The 17,833-nt window shown below is 41.2% G+C and overlaps 2 protein-coding genes across 3 annotated transcripts; one reads left to right on the top strand and one right to left on the bottom strand.

Annotated features, from left to right (window-relative positions):
• Window positions 1-4,252: 4,252 nt before the first annotated feature.
• On the top strand, window positions 4,253-16,773 carry pld6 (phospholipase D family, member 6). Of its 2 annotated transcripts, none has more exons than XM_069167547.1 (4): window positions 4,253-4,265; window positions 12,325-12,503; window positions 12,788-13,017; window positions 15,739-16,773. In XM_069167547.1, exons 2-4 carry the CDS (start codon window positions 12,325-12,327, stop codon window positions 15,981-15,983), a joined length of 654 nt encoding a protein of 217 aa, XP_069023648.1. In that variant the 5' UTR covers window positions 4,253-4,265; the 3' UTR covers window positions 15,984-16,773. The 2 variants fall into 2 exon arrangements, with proteins under 2 accessions (XP_069023648.1, XP_069023647.1); XM_069167546.1 differs by lacking the exon at window positions 4,253-4,265 and adding an exon at window positions 10,973-11,055.
• Window positions 7,639-10,956, bottom strand: LOC138209158 (transcription elongation factor 1 homolog). The gene is made up of 3 exons (XM_069167548.1): window positions 10,841-10,956; window positions 10,679-10,749; window positions 7,639-8,916 (listed from the first exon to the last, which is right to left on the bottom strand). Exons 1-3 carry the CDS (start codon window positions 10,954-10,956, stop codon window positions 8,852-8,854), a joined length of 252 nt encoding a protein of 83 aa, XP_069023649.1. The 3' UTR covers window positions 7,639-8,851.
• Window positions 16,774-17,833: the final 1,060 nt, after the last annotated feature.

The following is a 17,833-nucleotide window of genomic DNA, read 5'->3' as shown; positions in this document are numbered from 1 at the left end:
GTCTTTTTTTTTGTCAGTGAGTGTATGATCTCTCGCTGTTTATTTCTGTATCTGTTTTTTTTTTTTATTCCTCTGTTGTCTCCTGATTTTCTCAGTAAAGATCATTTAACTAAACTGCTTGTCTGAGAGTCGTGCGTTTGAGTCCGTACTCTGTACACATTACAAGCGCAAAGCGTGGCTAACTCGCGTTTTGCTGTAGTGGACCATTTCACGCTTTGCCGTGATACTGCTTTGCAAGTAATGCCCAACCAGTGTTGGTGTGTCATTGCATAAACCATAGTGAGTCTATGATAGTATACATAATATTTTCTCCATCTCTCCTCAATATAATAAAAACACTGTTGCCACCATTTATATTGTGGGCCTATTACATTTTTTGTGTTTTTGCGCTTTTACCCAGAAACTTATTTTGTGACCAACAAACAGCCAGCAGCACCACAAACTGTGAATCCTATATAAAAGTTAAAGCAGGATCTTACAATATTAAAAAAAAAAAAAAGCCAACAAAAGTAGAAGGCTTAGGTTATTTATTGTATGACTGCTGCACAGGATTGCATTATATTTTACGAGTCTGTCCACCCCCATTATTACGAATATTATTGTCAGACTGTAGGAGTCACGAAGCACTGTGAAGGTATATTAAATGCTATATAAAATACTGTGACAAAGACCCACACATTATGAGTTAGAGATCATGTTAAACAAATCTTCAAGATTTCATGTGAAGGATCCCCATGTTAAATATTTTTCCAGGAAGCTTTAATACTCCACTGGAAGGAAAAAAGAAAAAAAAAAAAGGACACCACTTGGCAAATCAGTGAGGCAAATTAATCACCCTCTTCCACTTGTGCATCATCGAACTAACACCAAACTCTTTTCACTTTAAGGGGCCCTACCAGTGCTCCATCATGGACTTTAAGGTCCCCGGACCCCAGCTTGGGAAACGCTGCACTAAGGGGCATGCTCCTCAGCGCCAGGGCTGGATGGAGGCATGGACGAGACAGAAAGAGCGAGGAGAGGAGGGGAGGAGAGGAGAGAAGAGGAGAGGAGAGGTGAGAGGTTGCAGATGAGTTGCATGGCTTGGGATGCTGATGCTGCTGCATCAGGCTCCATCCCTCCCTCGGAGAGAATGGAAAAAACAAGGAGTGGTTATGTGATTCCCCACAAGCAGCAGGAGAAGCGCGCAGTGGAGAAAGGAATAGCAGTGAGGGGAGGGGGGGCGTTTCCCTGCACAGCCTATTCTCACACTTCAGCATGGATACAATGTATGGCATATGGAGCGGCTTCTTCGTGGCATTAAGGTGGACGCGGCGGTAAGTTTAAGGATTTTTTTTTTTTTTTTTTTTTTTTTTCTTCCTTCCTCGCTGTTATTTACCATGAAAACCGATTTGAGCACAGTTCATAGCGCGGTGCTGCTCCGGGTCCCATCACTTTAGACTCTCCTCATAATTAAAGCTATTTGTTGATAATCCCTGAAGTAAAGAAAACAAGACTTGTAGATTTGAGCTTTGGCAGCCGGTTTATAGCACAGCATGGCACGAGATTCACGCCGGATCATTTGTCTCGTTGGCACGCTTTGTGATTTGATAACTAAACAGGTTGGTCCCAGCAGCATCACTCCCAAGTGCCTGTCAAATTACTTGACGAGAATCGCACCTGCACGCAGCCTTAATATTCACCCGCAGCGGCGTGTCCAGCGTGTCTTCCCCCTTTGTTGCCTGTTTGATAGAAGAAAAGATGCTTCAAATCTCTTGCACACTCCCTGCAAAGGGTTAAAGATTCAATCCACGCTTGCCACTCTGAACTGGGTTCTCCTTGTCAGTGGAAGCGGATGTATTTACAAACAAAGAAAGCTTAATATCCAAGCCTGTCACGTAGAGGACAGGTGCTGGCTATCTGCAATTTTACAGTGGTGTGGGGTTGTCTGGTTATATAGGCTAGTAGGCCAACTGGAGCCTAGATGCACTAAGGGCCCTGCAAGATTAAGGAAACCAAAGTGTCTGTTAAGTTTGTCACAGAAAGTTTGGCCAAAGGCAGAGAGGGTAGTGTCTTATTCTGCCATCACTGGGTCATTTATTTTTGTTGTCTGTGTAGTGACTATTAGACTCCACGGTGTGGCCAAAATGACTGGAAAGATTTGCTGTTGCAGGCATAAGCATAAACATCCTCATAACAGCGCCTTTAGTTCCAAGCAATTAAGCAGTAATGTGCAAGCAGTAATGTGCAAGCAGCAGCCCAGCATCCGCCTATGTTTCTGCCTCCATCTCATGCCCGTCTTGTATTTGCCCCTTAGCCCAGCCACTTGTGATTCTACATCCAATCTGAAATACCAGGTACATTAAAGGATTGATAAGTCGGTATTGCGTCAGACATAAATATGAAACACAGACCGATTTCCTTTCATTAGGCCCTCCAGCTGGAGCCAGTTCACTTTCAATCAAGTCAATTCAGGAAATGGATTTTCTTATAAATGAAAACCAGATGTCTTTCGCCATGAAATATAGTTCTTACCCAGTCTATGCAGCAGTTATTGAGGGATGGAAGTATAAATATGTGGAAGCAGGATCAGTTCAATCAGTTCAGTAAAATCAAAGCAGGCACACCCATGTGTGAGTGTCTTGCTATCATAGCTTCACCACTCCACACACACACACACACACACACACACCCACACCCACACAGCTCATACAACCCCGAAGCACGTCTTCAAATTAGACGAAGACATTCCAGCGACACCGAGCAGACACCGACCGGTCCTGTGTGGAGAAGAGGGCAGCAGCAGCGTGTATTTTTACACCCGATTCCTGACACCTACGTACATCTCTTCACAGCTCTTGCTGAGAACAGGAGACATGTCCACTTGAGTTGTCATCATCATCATCAGCTCCGACATGGACAGTTGGGATGGAGGACGAGGGAGAGATGAGGGAAAAAGACTAGAGGAGCGTAGGTAATGAGGGACACGTCAAGATCTCCTCGACGTGACGGTCCCGGCTAGTTTTGGCACTTGCCTCGCAATTGCAGCAGGTTAGGAAGCAGACTAGCACCGGAGTGAGAGAGGTGAGAGGGTTGTCAGTGGCAAATGGGAACTTTCCAAAAGTGTCAGGTTTCATGTTGTGCAGCTTTGATAGGTGAAGGGATAAAGACAGTGACGTATGGCGCGTGTATGTGTCTGAGGGGATCAACAAGAGGATCTGAGAGAGGAGGGAAGGGAGGGATAAATGGATAAATGGGGGGGGGGGCAAGTGGGATCACAATGATTAGAGAGGAAAGGTTAAGAAGAAAAGTGAGAATGAGAGGAGAAATAAGGAGACAGTCAAGCACTGTTTGTAAACTGAGTTTTCTAGGGTGGGAGCTGCCTGTAGTGCTGTACAAACCTCTCCTCCCCCCCCCCCCCCCCCCCCCCCCGTCTCCCTCCCCCGCCCCTCCCCACCCCTTTCCCAACAACTCTCCTCTTTCCTCGTTCTCTCCTCCTCGGCTGCTGACTGACAGCTACTGTGTCGCTAATTGGCAAGTGTAGATCAGCAAGAGTCCGGCTTATTCTCCATGGGATAGGCCAAGGAAGAGAGAGAGAGTGTGTGTGTGTGTTGAGGTGGGGGGGGGGGGGGGCATATCCAGGGAGCCTTCCAACAATAGCAGACAAAGAGAGAAAGGAGGAGATAGATGGTTAGAAAGGAGAGGGAAATGGAATGAGGGAAGACAGTAGGTGAGGAGGACGGGGTGGAGGTGGGGGCTGAACATCTGTTTGGTAATCACTCTCTCCCCTCAGTGCAGTGTAACACATACTGACACCTATTTGATAATTGGTGAGGCTGCCCTCTCCCTCAGCGCTGGGCTAAATGGTTGCTTGATACCGGGGAGAGTAAAGGGACTAGCTGTTGGCAGTGTAATCTGCGGTGCAGCTCAGGTAAAGATGCAGACTGCCTGTGTGTTTGTGTCTATCTGTGGAAAAAAAAATATGTGTTTTGCATAAAGCTTACAATCGGGCTATTAGTCTGACAATGTGCTGAGAGATGTGACTCTGCGCGTGAAATGTGTATTATAACCTGAGAGCAACGCAGCTGCATTATCATTCAAGGCTAAATGGGATCTCTTTTTTTTTTTCTCTTTTATCCAAGGTGCTGTCCTTAAAGATCTGCCTCCACACAGAGACTTCGTCCTTCTACGCTGCAATCTCATTCAGTGCAGGAGCTGGAGGGATGCACGCAGAAAAGGAGAGCGAGCTCCACAGCCGAGAGGAGATCGAGAGGAATGGAGGGGAGGAGGTGGGCATCGTTGCTCCGGTCTCGACCACGGGTATTCTTGGGTTGATAATACAGATGTGGATGTTATTGCTTGAGAATACGCGTAGTCGAGGGGAAGCTTTGTCATCGACACTGGACCAAAAGCAGAGCGCTATCCAGTGCAACACAATGGCTGAAACTAGGTAGACACATGTAAATGTATAGCCCAATGGGGGAGGAGGTTTTTAATTAACCACCCAGAGGTGACTCTTTATGGGGAAGGCTTATTTTGCTCAATCAGGGAGGGTTTTAAATAGAATGCAATCAGGTCTAGCCAGGTGCCCAAATCAAATCCAGCCACCGAAAGAGGTTTTATCATCGTAGATTCATCAACCATGTCACTCTTCACACACCTGTGGAGGAAATGAGTTTGTTTCGTCAGCCAGATTCAGCCTCTCCTGCAGAGGCGCTGGCGGGGAAGTCTCGCACCACGCCAGTAAGCTAAACCCCCAGGCATTAGTTCAGGGAGCTTAACACAAAAGTCTTCAGACTTAGACGTTAATTCCAAACCTTGATTGCATGGCCTTGTCATTTAGTCGTGCCCACAAGTGATCCTATAATCCAATCAGTTGATGGGTGTCTTTCACAGCCTGTCAGACTCTGCGCTGAACATTTTCCTCATGCTTAACACAAATCTAAAGTTTGTAAAAAAAAAAAAAGAAGAAAAAAAAAAAAGAATTGGTGCCAGAGAGGCTTTTTGTGTGTTCTTTGACATAAATGGCTGCAATGCCATGGGATGGCACATTATAACTGTGCATAACCATCGTCCCACTGCACTACCAACTACTCTTACGGTCCTATTTTTGACTCATGCTAAAAATGTGTGAGAGTTTGATGCCTGTAGCAGCAACAGGAGACAGTAACACATGAGGACATGTCAAGGCTTGCACCCGTGGCTGACATTTCAGCATTCGACTCAGCTGACTGGCTGTCATGATGGGGATTCAGACTGCCCCCCTCCCTCCCCCAACACACACACACACACACACACACACACACACACACACACACACACACACACACACACACACACACACACACACACACACACACACACACACACACACACACTCCGCTGCACGAGATTTCACATAATCTACATGCCAGTAGGGAAACAGGGGATTGATGGATCTTCTGAAAGCAGGCATACAGATAGATCACGTACATATGAGTGCACACACATTGCAGCAAGTAGGTTCACTGGGTCCATGTGCTAGTGGGGAAATAAGCGATTGACTGATTTTATGGGTAACTATTTTTAGTCAGAATGATGGATGTTTATGTCTTTTATTGATCAAGTTGGGGTGTGGGTTTGACGAATTCTTGGACGTTGGGGCATGCTGATTAATCAGGTAGCAAAGGTGTTGGAATAAAACACCCTGAGTTACATTTTTGGTACATTAGCATTATTGCTAAATATTATAAATTATAAAATTAACATTTCATTGCGAATTCAGCAACACATCAGCATATGTTTGTGCACATGATAAATTATACTCTTCTTAACAATTTCAGGATTTGTTACTCCTGTGTAAGCAAATCTGATGCAGTATGTAACTGATTTATACAAATTTCACTGGCATTGTATGAACTTGTTGATTGGGCAAAGCCGTTTCTGTGGTTTTGTGTGTATTTGTGTGTGCATGTGTGTGTGCTTCTAAGCAACAAAATGACTATTGTGAGCACAGCTCCAGGTGCCTAGCAACCAAATCGCTCTGTTTCCCTGGCAACAGTTGCCTTGCACTCACTGTGTGGGTGATTGGCAGCCTTGACAACGGAGACGGAGTGACACTTGACCTCGCGTGCTGAATGGGAGAGGAGAAAGAAGGAACGAGAAACAGAAGAGAGGGGGAGGGAGTGGGAGGTGACGTGCAGAGACAGAGGAGAGACTAGGTGATAATCATTCCCCATTGTAATCATCCTCCAGCATGTTTCATAAGGCGTCGTCAATACCTCTCCAGCTGGGGTCCATCATCAAACACAATACACAGTGCAGCGCGCGCATGCACGGACACACTCCTCCTGGGTGGAGAGCCCAGGCAGGCACTCCACATCTCATCTATTATCACTCAGCTCTGCCTGGTGCACAACCTTGCTACACTGTGTCTTCTTTCATTTGTGATCGGCTACATCCTGTGCTCTGTGGGGATGAATGGGTACTAGACGGAAAATGTGTCACGGTCACAGATGCCACAGGACAGTAGATCAGAAGCTGCGCGCAGAGACATTTTAATTTGAAATAGGTGCTGCCAGAGTCTTTGGCCCATTTATAATATAACTGCTGTAATTTTTAAGAAGTGTTTTTTAGTGTTCTCCATCTACCCATTCAGGCTGAGGTGTTCTTTTGTACAGGGTTTTCTTAAAATTAAAAAGCACATTACGATAGCTGATAAATTAAAACTGGAACAGTAAAAACTCAACTAAAAACCCACATTCGGAATCTGTTCCTGTTCATCTCTTTCATCCTTTACCATTAAATTGATAATAGACAGCACGATACAATTTTAAAGTAAGAATTCAAAGGCACTTTAAAGCTTATAATCCTTGTACTTGCACTTTTAAAACTACTTGGAAATATGAATTTCCTACCTCTTCTTTATAAGAATTAAGTCTCAGTTTCTTTGGTCATTTAAATACCAACTGTGATGTATGAACCTCCATTTGTCACCAGCTGGTGGTGCTCCATACTACATGGGATGTTTATGTCATCAATTCATTACCTTTAATTGACCCTCCTGTAAAAATAAATTGCAGTATTTTAGTATTAAATCAAACTAAATAACTGCACAGTCATATATATATATGTGTAAAATTAGCACTATAATAAAGAATAAATCTAAACTCAAGATTTATTTTTTTGTTAAAAAAAACAACTATGAAAAGAAAAATATGAAATTCTCTTAATGAGTATTTCTTGTGTAACCAAATCCTATCATAGTTTATTCCTTTCTACGACAGACATCCATTGTTTAAGTATTAAAAAATATCACATCAGTAACCAACACTGTTGCACTGGTGAGATGTTCCTTCATTAACGGAACTGATAGAAATTCCACATGCACCACGCTGCTGCTGTAAATACTAATGAGCCCACCGAGTTATTTATGAATCTGTGGCTTAAAATTATCTGAACAAATCCAGTATTTGCCTTTTTTTTTTTTTTTTTAGAAATATCTACTAAAACTACAATGTCTCCAAAAACACCAGAATATGTTTTGGAATTTACTGAGCCTTTAAAAAAAAAAAAAAAAAAAAAATTTAACTATTCAATAATGCCATTTAATCTTTACTATGGTATCAAAACAAAAAAAAACATCTAGTTCCAGGTACAATAAACAAAACAAACAAGGCTCACTGACAATGTGAAACTGCTCTTTTATTTCCTTGATCACACTTGAAATAAAAAAAAAAAACAGCTTTACTTTACATTACCTGACAGTGATGGCTGCGTGAGAAAACAATCATTCAACAGTTCAGCAAGATTTCAGGACAACAAAATACAGCAGGCCTTATTTATTCACTCCTTAACAAAGATGTCACAAAAAAACTAAACCTAAAATACAACATTCAAAACTGGGAAACTGAATGAATCAAGAACAATTGAAAATCTATGAACTTAGCAGGAAGCAAAGCATAAATCGTAGACATTTTGTTCCTCCCTACAGTGGAATGACCTAATACTGTGACACACATGTCTTTAAGACAGTGAGGAGGGATGTTAGTAATTATTACTGATAACCGACGTCAAATTAACTTTAACTCAGAGAGATCCATACAGATTGTTTCACACCAACAGAAAAAACTTGAATCAGCATTCACACAAGGTGCAACAAACTAGTTTCTGACTGTGACATCATCCAATATTGCTCTTGGCTTGAACTGCATAAAAATACACTCCTACATCGACTTTGTGAGGTCTGATAGGGCCACGCCCAGAAAATGTTCCCTCTGCGAGATCCTGCTGCTCGTGTCGACAGTGTGATCGAGAAAGTGTGTCAAACCTTTGAATACACCTACTCACTGTTTTGTTTTCACACTGGTTGTTGCAAGATCCACATATTTATCTGCATGATTCTCATTGTGGTAACCAGGCAGCACTTCACTGATTTCACATTTCACCACAGGTCTCTTGTAGAAACTAACTATTTATAGCAAGTAAAAACAAACCAAATATCCGGAAACATATTTTGAAATCTTCAACACAAAATACTATTTTAAAAGTCTGCACTTAAAGGATATTTGAAAACAGACAGCCCTGCTGAATGTGTGAGGATAACTCAACGCTGCACAGGACGAATTACGCAATAAATCTCGAGTCAGAATTAGAGTTGTGGGCTGAAGCCTTGCACAGAAAGGGGAGAACTCAGACAATGACGGGGACATTTTCACAGCGTGTTTGAGCTGAAGACCTCATGAGCAAAACTGCGGATCACAGAGCAGTAAATCTCAAGTGATCGTAAAAACCTTTTAATAATCAAAGTTTTAAAAATGTCCTCCGAGTGGCTCAGACCCACTAGCCACATGGTCATCCTCGCCGCCTTCCCCGGAGGCATCCAGCTGCACCAGGGCTACTGATTGGCCGCTTCGCAGGCATCTATCCAGTCACTGTAAACGTCGACTGGTTCTGACAGATCTGAACAACAATGGATTAAGGACAAAAAGGATTGTGTTGCTTAAAAATAGGAGTGTATATTAGTACTGAATACGATATGAACTGTAATAAAAAAAGGAAAAGAAAGGTGACAGTGACTTCCCAGAAAAGTTTCCTATTTGTTGAACTGAGGATGAGAAGTAGTCCCCAAAAACAAATCACATTCTGAATTTGTTCAGAATCTATAACAAGTAAGATTAAGCTGATCTCTTTTTAAGCAAGCCCGTGTTCCACCAGCCTCCATAAAAAAAAAAAAAACATATTTGCCATTATTTATTTGGAATCAAACAGTAATCCTCTAATGAGTCTCAGACAATGAAGGGATGTCAAAGTGATGTGAGCTGCTGTTTTTCCAAATAGTTTGATAACGGTAAAGGTTCACTTACTACCTCATATCCTGACATTTCAACCAAGGGGAGTTTTCTCAGTTGTCATCATCAAATTGCCAGTGTGATCTATAGTGAATATGCAACTTTGCTCACATGATAACAGGTGGTCATATATGGAGGAGACATCGTTACACCCGTCTCTGTTGTTGGACGTGATTATGAGTGGCTTCCTCAATCTTTTTCCACTAATGGTCATCAAGGTCAAACCAAACCTTACCTCAGTAATACAACAAGGACCTGGCACAAAAAACAAATTCAACTGCCGACCGACCACCTGTTAACTTTCAATCCAAGGTCACATGGTATTATCTGAGCTGGCGCTACGACAACGGAGCGAACTCAAGGTGCCGAGGAAGAGTGGAAACAAATGTTAAATGAAATTCAGTAAACTGCCAGTTCCTCTTTCGGAGAGAATTTGCTTGGAAAATAAGACTGTGGTATTTCTTGATACCAGAATTTAATTTTAAATATAAAAGACAATTCAGCTCTCAGTGCTGAAGAAACTGTAAATTAAGCAATGCAAATTATTTACATGATTTTTACTCATACAAAAAAAACATCTGTATTTAGGAGCAGAGCATATTGTATTGGCCTGAGGCAAGATGAAAATGATGTATTCTGAATTTTCAGAGCACTGAAGCCAATATAATAGTGGCAACAACAAAAACCTCCCACATTTATTAAAACAGAAATGTATGATTCAAGAAGTGGAACTTATGGAGAAAGTAACTTACATACACACATGCCTGCTGTGTATGAATGTATGAATTTGTGTGTGTGTGTATGTGGATAAACGCATTTATATGTGATGCATTTGTGTATGAATGTGTGCAGTATCCAAACTGTTCATCTAAAATGTTGACTACCAATTTCTGCATCGGGATTTGTTAATTTTGAAGTAGCCAAGCCACAACAAGAAGTTTGGAAAAAATAACGTAGCCTATAAAAGTTGGTGACACTTTGTCTTCAGCATACATCTGCGCATGAATTTAGTTTACGCTTATAAAGCACCGCTTCACCAGTGTCAAGGCACTTTACAATTTGTCACCCATTCAAAAACACAGTCACTGAACAATGGTGACACAATTGCCATCCAAAGCGCTCGCCTGCCATGAGGAGCAAAGATCAGAATCAGATTCCATGTGATTAGTGCTGTTCACACTGTTCTGAAAAAAATCTGATCCAAGTCACATAAAATAAACAAAACAAAACAAAAGGTGCATTCAAGCTATGTTTGCCTGCAGTGTGAATGTAACCAAAGCTAATAAAATAATACTTTAAAAGTATGACTTCTACTGTTGTGCCTCATTATTATTTCAATGCTGTGAGAAAGAGAGATGCGTGAATAAGGATACAGGTAATGGGGGTCTGGAACTCCTCCAGGCAGACTGTACATGATATTATACCAGTGTTCCTGCTCCTCTCCCTGTTGAAAAGAATAAAAACACAAGTCAGCAACAAGTGAAGTCCACTCATGTAACCAGCTTTGTTTAGGTGGGTGTTATTTGATGAATTACATTTTGACATCGCAGGACTTCTCGTGGTTGCAGAAAGGACAAGTAAACTGAGAATCCAGATCTCCGGTCATCTTCTTCTTAGGAGGAGGCTTTCTTTTGGACTTGCGGCGACCCATCGCACATCAGCTGGATCAAGTCTGAGAGCAGGAGACAGAGAGCAGACCGTTTTTTTTTTTGTTTTTTTTTTAACAGACTGTTGGGTGAACACCACTTTAGTAAGCGATCAGACAATAACTCCGGTGGGCAGTCGCTGTCCCGTTTTGCTGTTGAGTTAGCAGGCTACCGTTAGCATGTTTGTTGTTGATCTTATTGTACAACGTGACTCGCCTCGTGTTTAAAAGACGCATCGATCGGATTTTATGAGAAAACATCTTTGATTATCTCTAGTTGTGCCTATCAAAGCTAACCTTGACTGTTAAACGCTATCGGGTAAAAGTTTAATCTTGTTTACCTTTGCTCGTTGAAAACACACGTTGCAGTAACGAGGAAACGGCTTCCGTAAGATCCGGCACCGGCAACTGTTCGCGTTAACTGATTGGAGATGGGCGTTTTACGTCACGGACAGCCATTGGCTGCCTGGCATGTCAGTCGAGTTGATTGGCAGTGACGACACAAAGTCTGACGACCCATTCCCGCGTGGTGGCGACAGAAGCTAAATCAGGCGTGGCGTTGTTTTCTAGGAATATTCACGTTTCATGTTTGACACGTTTAAAAATCTGCACGGGAGTTTTTAACATCAATACATCTCGGGCAGGTTAGCTCGCTTTGAATGGTCCTTGTGTTGTAGCTACTTTCCTCAATGTTTGGTGTCGAAATTGTATAAATAACGTGGAAATAAAGAAACGCTTTGAAACCACTGTTGCCGTAGAAAGTAGACATTTCAACAATGAACGTTTAACTAAGATTTCGTTGATTTTAACCGATTAGGTTCTGCTGAGAGCTAAACTAATTCAATTCAAGTGAATGCCTAATTTTCAACTCTTGCGTTCTGGATGTGTCTGAGTGTCTGCAGTCTCAGGTGATGTGAAAAGAAAATGATTGGTGTGTTTTTTAAATAACCAATTTAAAAAACAGTGATTTTGTCGGCAATAATTATAGCAACATTCAGTAAGGTCTTTGAAACTTCTATATTTGATAGTAGAGCTCTGAACAATGATGATTTTCAGCACTGAATGATGTTTTTTGTCTGGTTCCGTCTGCAAAATGTCAGAATATTGCGACAAAGCCCCATTATAATTACCCAAAGTGACATCTTCAACAGAATACAACGTAAAGTTATTCATTTCACAAGGATGTGAATCCTCAAAAATTAGAAAGGCGTTTCAGTACTAGAGACCATGAGATCTGTGTGAAAATGTTGATAATCATGCAAGACGAAACTTAAAAAAAAAAAAAAAAAAAAAACAACTCGTATGAACATATGTAAAGAAGAAAGAAAGTTTTTGTCATTTTAATTGTTTCTTAAATGTGATGTTGTGCGGTAGATGTCAGTGATGTTGACAGTGAAGATGGTTGGCCTCGGGCTGGTAGCCGTCTCTCTCAGTCTGGAGCTGCTCAGCTGGCTCTTTACTCGCCTCCGGTCTGGAAGAACCCTCAACGAGGTCCTCTTCTTTCCCTCAGAGGTGACCTGTTTGGAGCACATCTTCACTCCCGCTTCATCTAGGTAAGTGAAACATGTGTTTTATATTGAGTAAACGTAAGCTTTGTATGGATTTTGTCTTGTTTCTTTCAAAAGTGTTGTGAAAATGGCTACTGATGCAAAAATTCTCAGCCCCACATGCATTCAGTAAGTAGATCTAGTCAGTCCGTTACTCCATCCCCACTGAAGTACTTTCTTCGAGTGAAAGTAGCCCTATAAAAACAAACTTAACATTTAACTGGGACCATTCGTACAGCTCATTGAAGATACGACACGTTTGTTTTCTGTCTTGTTTTCTGTTCATCCAGGCCCTGTTACTGCTCATTGCCTCATGGTGTGGAGACCTCTTTTACCCGTCTTCTCCGCCGCATCCTGTCTACATCCTCCTCTCTGGACTTGTGTGTTTTTGCTTTTTCCAACATGAACCTTTGTAGGGCTGTCTTAATGCTGCACAGCAGGGGCATAATCATCAGAGTCCTCACTGACAGGGACTACACCGTCATCACTGGCTCCCAGATAGGGGTCCTTCGCAAGGCCGGTAAGTTAAACACATTTGTTTGTTTTTAAACCGTTGTGAAGTATATGTCTTCATGCTGTATGTGGCTCATCATAACTAAGCGTCCTTATGCCAAGAAATTGCATAAATGCAGACCAAGGAGAAATATGTGGTCCTTGTAAAGATATTACAGTTAAAGAAAAGTCACAGCAACCTCCATGAGATCATTATCATAGAAGCATTTCACTTGAGATGCGGGAAGGATGACTCAACAAAAGGTGCTCACTGTGTTCTTGGACTTCAAGTGCCGTTGTCAGTAAGTGTCACAGAGTTCCTTAGTCGTGAATAGAGAGATGACAGCGGGGTGGGGGGTGTGTGAATGGAGGTTGCTACTACAAGCCCTCCAGTGAGTCAGAGTAATCATGCTCTGAAAGATTTTGTGTCATGTGTCTGACTCATGCTGTCTCACTTTCTCTCTCAGCCCTTTCTGCATTTAGTAAATTGCTACCACTGTATATTGTTAAGTAAGTACCAAGTTGGCAACCGAACAGCAAATGTTATTTGGCAAAGTGTGTGTGTGTGTGTGTGTGTGTGTGTGTGTGTGTGTGTGTGTGTGTGTGTGTGTGTGTGTCAAACCACACAAAACAATCAGCTTCTCTATTCATGCTGTATCTGCTGTGTTATTTTATCTTTTAGAAATATCCATCCTTAAACTGCTGAATGTAAGATGGTACTAAAGCACAGGGCCTCGGTTTGTAATCACTGGTGGAGGTAGTCCGGAGTGTGATTGTGAAACATTTCCATTTATAGGGGAGACATTCACTGATGTGCACATGCTCTGACAATGATCTTAAAGATAGTATAAGTCAGATTGTGTTGCAGAAAAACCTACTGAGGTAACCAGCCAGCCGCAACCTATCCAGTCTCAGGATACCACCCTCAATAGTTGAGTCACATTAGTGTCCAGTCTGCCCTCACTTCAGCATGAGAGGAGGGAGAAGTAAAGTATTTTAACCTTTTGTTAGAATGATTGAAACTGTAAACACAACGGTGGCTGAAACCTTTGGCAAAATGGAACCAAAAGAGACATTGACATTGGTGTTACATTTGACAAATGATGACAGAGTAAAGGTCTGAAACTTGATGCTGAACTCAACATTTCTTCTAAACCTGTGAATAAACAGCATTTAATGCTAATCATATATAAAGTTAGCTGTTTCAGACCAGTTATCATAGCTGTCCGTGACTAGTTCAATTAGCTTGTCATCTAACTGTCTATCAAACTGAAGCAACTTTATGTAGCAAACAAACCGCACATTCTGACCTCGGTTGGACGATTCAAAACAGATCTTTGGTGAAGCTAATGATAACACAAACCGTACCAAAAACATTCCAAAAGGGTTTTAATACATGGTTTTGCAGTGCAAGCTGTATCGTAAACTATAGCCTTAATAATGATTTAGTAGTTCAACCACTGGACCCCCTGACTAACCCTAACCCAAGCCCCAACTCCATACAATCTAACTCTAATCTCACCAGACAGGATTTAGATCTTACATGTGCACCTTTTCAAAGGGATATTTGTTCTGACTGTGTTCTGGGGTCAAAATTGAAGAGACATTGATCTTTTATCGCCAGTTGCATTTACTGTCTCCCATAATTTGTGTCTCTTTTTACTCTGCTAAAAAAAAAAAAAAGGCACTTACGAGGAGCAATTAGGGAGGAGTGGGGGGACATGTTCCTCTAAAGAGAAATGCTTAGAAAGCTGACTCTTAAAAACACATTTCTCGTAATTATTTTTCACTTTATCTAAGGGGGCATGCAGTTGCCCTTTCCAAAGAAAATTTACATGTCTAATTTCTCTCTGAGATTAATTTGCATTCCAATCTGAAAATTGCTGGTTTATAGGGTGACACAAACTGAAATCAAATGGTCTTACAAAGTAAAGCTTCTTTGTAAGATACTGTCCGGTTGAAGATGTGTGTGAAGCATCCAAGTTTTAGAATTTGTAGCTTCTTTGCAGCAACATCCATATTTGAACCACATCCATGTCTACTGTCAATCAGCCTTAATTTCACATATTATATGATTCTCAGTCGAGATGCCTGTAAACTTAAATAGCTTTAAGTTCCACAAGTTACAATGGCATTAAACCATAAGAATCAATGCACCTGTGTTGGATTTTCAAAAGCTGATAGCAATCTCGTTAAAAAAATAATATACTTCGAGTTTGTCATATTATTTTGTTTTATAATCTTAAAGTAAGTAATACTGATAAACATGAGTCCTGAACGTCCTACATGTTTGATGCGATGGTGATGCAGTGAGGTTGAACAGTGTATGTAGTGAAAGTGCGGAGGTTTGAATGTGATTCTTTGAGACAGAGACTTCATTAATCCCACAGTGGGGAAATTTAGTACATACATTTACATACATTACCTTTATAATTTATAACTCCTCTGGGTCATCATTGTCAGCACTGTCCATTTAGAAACTGTTACACACTTTAGTCTGTTAAAAGAGCACCTTGGACTAATGGGTGGGAATAATTATTTATGATTGTTACATACATTTGGACTGTAGCATTATCCTTTTTGTATTCACACAAAGCTCCTTACATTACCCTCTCAAGAAGCTTGTTGCTCTCCTCAGGTTTTCACAGTAGGCAGTGGAAAAGATCGACACATGCACAGTATCCTGTAAGCCATTGAAAAACCTTCCCTCACTCTCCATCCTCCTCCCGTTCCTCCGTCTGCTCCTCAGGGATCCGTGTGCGCAGCCACATGGACTCTGTGCACATGCATCACAAGTTTGCGGTGTTGGACGGCCGGCTGCTCATCACCGGCTCCCTCAACTGGACGCTGACAGCAGTGCAATGCAACAAGGAGAACATCCTTATCACTGAGGAGCCAGACCTGGTGCGACCCTTCATCCAGGAGTTCCACAGTTTATGGGTGCACAATGATCCAGGCCGAAAACACGGCTCTGGTGACCAGATTGAATATTGAGTCAACGTCTGTGGAGCTTTTAGGCAGATGGCATTTGTGTAAAACATGATCAGTCAGCTTGGAAACGAACTGCGTCCAGGATTGATCTCTTCTTGATTTTGAGAGCCCATGTTAACGTTTAGTTTGGAAAGACTTGGTCATGTCAAAGCGACGGTGCTTCCTTTATGAGAGGAAGGGCGTTTTAACACCGTTTGTTGCGTTTCTGACAAGTTCTTGTTTTTTACCCGTTTCAGTTTTATTTTTCTTATGTATAAAAAAAGACGCCGTTGAAGTGCAGACTGTTAGATTAGTCTGCAGTAGGCGTACTGCATTTCACAGCACGCAGACATAAACATGTTGTTTCAGTCATACAACAGAGTTGCTCCCCTTCTACAGACAATTCGTCTGTTTCAGGATGTAAAATACTTGATGTTTACGTTTTGTTTGGTGTGAACATTTGTTAATGGTTAACTTTCAATGTGTTTTATGTTTTGTCACAGGTTGGCAAAAGTAATTATAGTTAAAAAAAAAATGGAAAGAACTCCTGGTAGGTGATCAAATTGATATTGATTCTATGCATAAACGATTATCTGTGACGTGTTCTCTCTCAGAACTACAAGGAATATATATTATATAGGCGAGTATTGAGTTTAAAGCCCTTATTGAAATCAATCCATAGTTCACTTTGTGAAAAGCTAAACTCGAAGTTCCACTGGCTTTTCAAAATCTAGTATTTTTATTGTGTGCAGCTGCAGTCTCGGTGACTATGTTTTGTTGAGCACCAATAAAAAGCCTTGTTTCACACTGGAGTTTTCGCAGGTCTGTTGCATCACTGCCCTGCAGGTGCAGTTTTTCTCTTGCTCCAACATGATTTACTTTCTTTCAAATTCACAGAGGCCTCAGCAGTACCAGCACCGGAGGTTTCCCAACAAGTGAAGTCGATCTGGTTGGGACATGATTAATGTGTCTGGGTCAATAAAATCAGGTTGATGCTTGTAAATAAAAGCAACTGGTTTCTCTCACTTGCAATAAGACTTTAATATTTCAGAAGTTAACATTTTAAAGTTCAGCGTAGGAAATAGTAACATTAGACTTTGCAAATCAGCTGCTTTTTTTTAAATTCACGTTATAAGTGACAAATTTAACTGGGAGGTCTTTTTAAATTTTTAACTGAGAGGTTATTAGTTTATGGTACGTCATTTTCCGTAACTCCTGCGCCATTCAACACTGAAGGGCCGACAGAAGTTTACTATTGACAATGCGTCAATTAACCAATAATACGACAGACAGCCGGATATTTGGTAATGTAGCCTTCAAAATAATTGTCAGTGTCGTCTACTTGTTCTGACATTGATTTGGTCAATTGACTGAAAATTCTTCCGTAACCACTTTAAGAATTAATCGTTTAAGTCCTTTATCCAACATAAATGCCAAAATGTGCTCGTTAAAGCTATCAAAAAGTGAAGACGTCCTATTTTCTCTCTTTTATGCCATTGTAAATTGAACATCTTGGTCTGTTGGTCTGACAAGAGCAATTTGACATCATCTATTGTCCTTGGAAAGCGTGCCAGATATTTTGGACTATTTTCCACCAAAAGGTGTAGTATAAATCATTTATCAAGTAAATATAAGAAAAAAAATGCATCAAATCGACTGATAGTGAAAATTATTGCTGTAACAGACTCGTATATCGCCATTAAAAAGGATTGCACTTTTGTGGAATCAGGCCTTGGTCAAAAGAATGAAAAGGATTAACCACCGCAGCCACCGTTAAAAACAATTACCAACAAACAAATAACTCCAAATGTCATAACCTATTTTTGCATTTACCTGTCTGCTAATGATCATTTATAGTTTTAAACATGTGGTCT

The sequence above is a fragment of the Embiotoca jacksoni genome, unplaced genomic scaffold (genome assembly GCF_022577435.1).
Source record: "Embiotoca jacksoni isolate LCO1_2020_lvr unplaced genomic scaffold, fEmbJac1.0.p SCAF_4, whole genome shotgun sequence".
NCBI classification, from domain to species: Eukaryota; Metazoa; Chordata; class Actinopteri; family Embiotocidae; genus Embiotoca; species Embiotoca jacksoni.
This window is presented reverse-complemented; position numbering and strand designations above follow the sequence as displayed.

What these genes read in the sequence shown, in the direction of transcription:
- LOC138209158 (XM_069167548.1), bottom strand. Translation starts at nt 10,956, where the DNA reads ATGGGTCGCCGCAAGTCCAAAAGAAAGCCTCCTCCTAAGAAGAAGATG. An exon ending in AAGTCCTGCGATGTCAAAAT is followed by an intron (nt 10,750 to 10,840) that starts GTAATTCATCAA and finishes TCTTTTCAACAG; the next exon opens with GGAGAGGAGCAGGAACACTG. An exon ending in GTTCCAGACCCCCATTACCT is followed by an intron (nt 8,917 to 10,678) that starts GTATCCTTATTC and finishes ATTGTTGTTCAG; the next exon opens with ATCTGTCAGAACCAGTCGAC.
- pld6 (XM_069167547.1), top strand. Translation starts at nt 12,325, where the DNA reads ATGTCAGTGATGTTGACAGTGAAGATGGTTGGCCTCGGGCTGGTAGCC. An exon ending in TTCACTCCCGCTTCATCTAG is followed by an intron (nt 12,504 to 12,787) that starts GTAAGTGAAACA and finishes CTGTTCATCCAG; the next exon opens with GCCCTGTTACTGCTCATTGC. An exon ending in AGGGGTCCTTCGCAAGGCCG is followed by an intron (nt 13,018 to 15,738) that starts GTAAGTTAAACA and finishes TCTGCTCCTCAG; the next exon opens with GGATCCGTGTGCGCAGCCAC.